This window comes from Scylla paramamosain, chromosome 12 (assembly GCF_035594125.1).
Source record: "Scylla paramamosain isolate STU-SP2022 chromosome 12, ASM3559412v1, whole genome shotgun sequence".
Classification (NCBI taxonomy): domain Eukaryota; kingdom Metazoa; phylum Arthropoda; class Malacostraca; order Decapoda; family Portunidae; genus Scylla; species Scylla paramamosain.
In genome coordinates, this window is record NC_087162.1 from 7,585,001 (window position 1) to 7,589,647 (window position 4,647).

General features: G+C 46.9%; 1 protein-coding gene across 1 annotated transcript in view; it reads right to left on the reverse strand.

Annotated features, from left to right (window-relative positions):
- Positions 1–3,585, reverse strand: part of LOC135106090 (uncharacterized) — a 108,981-nt gene extending 105,396 nt beyond the window's left edge. Inside the window, 1 exon segment of the mRNA XM_064014928.1 lies at positions 2,480–3,585. Within this exon segment, the coding sequence (XP_063870998.1) occupies positions 2,480–2,607 (128 nt within the window). The 5' untranslated portion in view covers positions 2,608–3,585.
- Positions 3,586–4,647: the final 1,062 nt, after the last annotated feature.

Here is a 4,647-nt window from a genome sequence, read left to right on the forward strand (position 1 = left end):
CAAATAATAGAAAGACTGACAGACTAAGGGAAAGTTGACAGAATTTGGAGCAGCTGAGGGGGAGCTGAAAGATTTTATGAGGGATGGGGAAAAAAATAGTTAACCAGTTGTGGATGGTCAGGCAAGAAGCTCCTGTTCAGAAGCTGCTGGGATGATGAAAAGAGAATGGCAACTAATGAGAGACTGTGAAGGGGCTGAAAGGCTCAATAAAGACCAATGAGGGGAGAGCAAACCTTTAAAATGCCAAGAATTTATAGGCTGACGATAGAAAAAAAATAAAAATAAGAAATAAATAAATAAATAAAACGTGCACGGGATTGTGGAGTAAAGAGCAAATGTCTGAATGCTAGGACTAAGGAGGTGTTGATGGATTCCGGACAAGTTGAAATGAGGCGGCTCAGAGGCTTTATAAAGAATGAAAAGTGGTTTGAGGCTTTTAGATGACGAAGTCTGTAGACTCCGAATAGGAAAGTCCTGAAGAGCTGTTCGTGGACTGGCAAACTCCGGGGACATCATGCGAAAAGCTGATGGGTTGTGGCACTAATGAGAAAGGAATGCAAGTACCCAAGGAGGAAGACGAGATCTGGGCTGGTAGGCAATGTGAGTGTTTCCTAACCTCGGGAAACTGGTACCAGGGAGTACGAGATAACTGTTTAAGATGGTACTGAAAATATGATTCAGCCAAGTGCATTGAAACATGTTAGGACAGTTCTGCCACTCATCAGGTCTTGCTTCAGGAGGATGACAAGTGTCACATTGCCAATGTGCGTAATACCATTTTCTCTCATTACCTTTTCTTGCGAGTGCTAAATTTGAACTCTTATTTCTGGAAAATCAATGAAACACATCATAAAACTATATTTACCTCTTCACTTACAATTTCGTAACAGGCTCTTTAACAAATGAAAGGACTGCTGAATAGCCATAGCTTGGCCTCTAGGCTGCTCAAATGCTTACTGCATCTAACCACGAACAAGGCGTGGTGCGGAATAGCAAAATAAAAAAGAACAACGAATCTTATATCACTGAGGAGAAATGGATATGATCAGACAGGGCTACGATGTTGGAAAAATTCATGGTGGGGCTGAGGGTGCCTGGCAGTCATAGACTGGAATGGCTACAAAGCAAATTATTATTATTTCTAACTTAAAAGAATAGGGATGGTATGGAAAAGCTCTTTCCAAAGGAAATTAGGAATTCTTGAAGGCTCTATGACAACTTCTCGCTGGCTCATGACGGACTGGGAAAAGGGGGAAAAAGGAACGCCAGATTCTGTGATGGACTTTGGAGGGACTGGCTGCTGGCCGTAAGGGTGCTGAGAGTTAGCGTGGAGGAGCCGAGGATGAGAGGAGGGGGAACGGTTACCTAGGAAGGGGACTGGAAAGGTGGGATGTCTTCAGTCTGATAATCAACAGAGGTGTGACAGACGAAGTTTGATGCATGAGAGGTAACTTCCAGGAAATATGATTCACTGACTGAATTTCTGTTGTCACGAAGACGAGGCGGTATAGCGCTAGCGCCTACGTGCTGTCTATAAGTATATACGTAAAGGTGTGGCTTTGATAAGTAAGTGCATCAGTAGGATAACTTTTCTCTAACTTTAATTAATTAACTCTGAACTATGTAACCAAAATTAACAACCATCAACCTACTCGAATTAAAAAAAAAAAAAAAACAATTTCATATCCCAAATCTTCTCCGGAGCTCAATGGCAAGCTTCACGAATGACAACTCTTAATGTCTATTTTTAGTGCTGACCGGTTAATTTAAGTCACAGGAGAGGAAGGGGTGAGGCGTATGCTACAGGTGGTCCCCGCGCCAGCAGGATGCCGGGTGTTTCATCAGTCAAGTCACTCAATGGTGGCAGGGAGGGAGGCTGACAAGCAGGGAGAAAAAGGCTGCCAGTGTGGCTCACTGATGACGGAAACAGTAGTCTGTGGAGCAGCCTTGTGGGTTCCCTTGGGTTACATATTTACTTTCGTGATCGCACTTGTCACCTAGAGGGCATACTACAGAAACTGTGAAACAATTAAAAAGAAAAATGCTAAATTCTGTGCGTCCCTGTGTTACGTGGCACTGTTTACGTTTTCTATGGCTGACCAAGAACACTTTGTTAGGCTGTTTCAAAGACATATCTATAACATGCTAACTCATGACCTTATGGAGAAGGAAAAATAAAAACACAGCCTGCTTTGGGGCAGCACATATATCTACCTAACCCCAAATACTCGACTAAATGAGAACGCTTCGAGACGCGTCCTGATCAGCTCACTGATCCAGGCATGAACTTGTCCAGCTGACGAGCAACACTGCTGCCAACACAACCATAAGAGATACATGAACTCTCATATGCCACCACCGATTAGGTCTATGACTACAAAATGTTAAATGTTGGTGTGGAGGGAGTTTTTGCACACACACACACACACACACACACACACACACACACATTCACGAGGGAGGAGGGGCGCGAACTCACCTAACCAGCTCGCTCTCTTGTTCCTCCTCAATCTTCTGGCGGCGCATCACACCCTCGATGATGCTCCGCTCCTCGTCGGTCAGGTGCGAGAGATCCGGCATTATGTCTGGCCCTCCGTCGGCCGCCATGGTGGGCTTGCTCTAGTGTCCCTGGGGTTGTGCGCAGGGGAGCCACGCCCCGCGGGGGGCGGCCATGCCCGGGCGGGGGGAGCGGCGCCGCCTGCTGCCCCGACACCTCAGGTAGGGCACGTGGTGGCGGCGGGCACGTTCAAAGGTGAGGCAGCAGCGGCGAGGGCGAGGACGAGCAGGTGCGGGAGCAAGGCAGGTCGCCGGCACGGGGGCACCAGGAGGCAGTGCCTACCGGCCTTCGGCGGGAGGGTGCCGTCCCGCGGGGCCGGCCGCTGGCCCGCTGGCCGCCACCTGGGCACGCCCCATGCCGCGCCCCCCGCCTGGCCCGCCCACCGCCGTCGCCCGGGGCCGCCCACCACCTCCTAGGGCCGCCCAGCACCACCACTCGCGGCCGTCCGCTTCACTTGTTATCAGCACCGAATCAACAACACCGACACCGGGGAAGACTCGAACGGATGGTGGGAGCGGTCGAGGAGAGACAGACACTACAACCAACGCTGCTCCAGATCAATAGACACAAACACTTGGCCAACTTCACTAACTACACCTCCACCTCGAGTCCTGGACGATCAATGCGTGAGTGAGGACGTTGCTACACTAGTAGTCCAGTGGCAGGAGCTTGTTGCGAGGTGCAGGGCGGCCTCAGGCTCCAACACCAGGCATCATGGGCAGGTGGAAGGTGTTCCATAAGGCCGCCGCATTACTGGCCTGGCTGCGGAGGGATACACGGACTCAGCACTCACAGCCCGCCTGGAATGTTGCGCCGGCGTCAAGTAGTGCGCTCTCCTTCTCATAAATAATGGGATGCTATCACTCGCCCGATCAGCCAATAGGGCTCCCGCTTGCGGATGACGTCATTGGTGTGTGGTGTATTGATTTTTGAGTGGAGGCTCGTAGCGTGGCTGTGAATGAAAATCAGAGTCAGTCAGCAGCTACCCCGCAGCGGCTAGGGCGGTCGGGGGACTCTCATAAAATTTCTTTGAATTTTGAGCGTCATTGCTTTAAGTATAAACTTTCCATATACTCTTTTTACTTATAATTACCTTAGCATGCGGACGGACATCTAAATTTCTAAGATCTTGCCGGCAAATGACCTTATTATACACCTACGAGTACTACGTACGTAGATACGTTTACACAGGTTACCCCTGCTAATATGCCCGTTCTAAATGTTACTGCTACATCGGACAGGGGACTAGATTCCTTCCCGAATTGTTTGCAGAGTTATCAGTGTATATGCCAGTCTTACGGAAAAATAAGTAGTTTTATCATTCACTGACAAATGAGAATGCCTATACTATTTTATACAAACTTCAATTCACACACAGGCACACACAAGAACAAGAAGTACATGAAGTACGTATACATATACATATGCATGCACGTATACACACACACACGCACACACACACCATTATTAATGCACCTGCAAGCTGTCTTCGAAGGGGGTGACCGTAAATTCTTAGCGTCAAAGCTGTACCGTAGCCGTCCCTCAAGTCCCGTGGCACCTGCGAGATGGTGGCGACAAAAGTAACAAGAGATAAAGCTAACACAGACTTCACGAGATGAACCTTCTATTATGATGCATGCGCATTCTCTCTCTCTCTCTCTCTCTCTCTCTCTCTCTCTCTCTCTCTCTCTCTCTCTCTCTCTCTCTCTCTCTCTCTCTCTCTCTCTCTCCATTACATCGATTTTGCACAGAAATATGAAGTGCGTACATAAAGGCTAGTCAACATTTTTTATATGTAACAGACGTGAGAGAAAATAGTTCTTTACTATAAATTCAAATATATTCAACAGTTCGATTTTTCACAACGGGGTATACTGGAGGTACTTGGCTTAACAGCAATATATATATATATATATATATATATATATATATATATATATATATATATATATATATATATATATATATATATATATATATATATATATATATATATATATATATACACACACACACACACACACACACACACTTCTAAGTAGACTTCATGAAATACATGTGAAGATGTGAGGAACAGATCGAACAGGAAC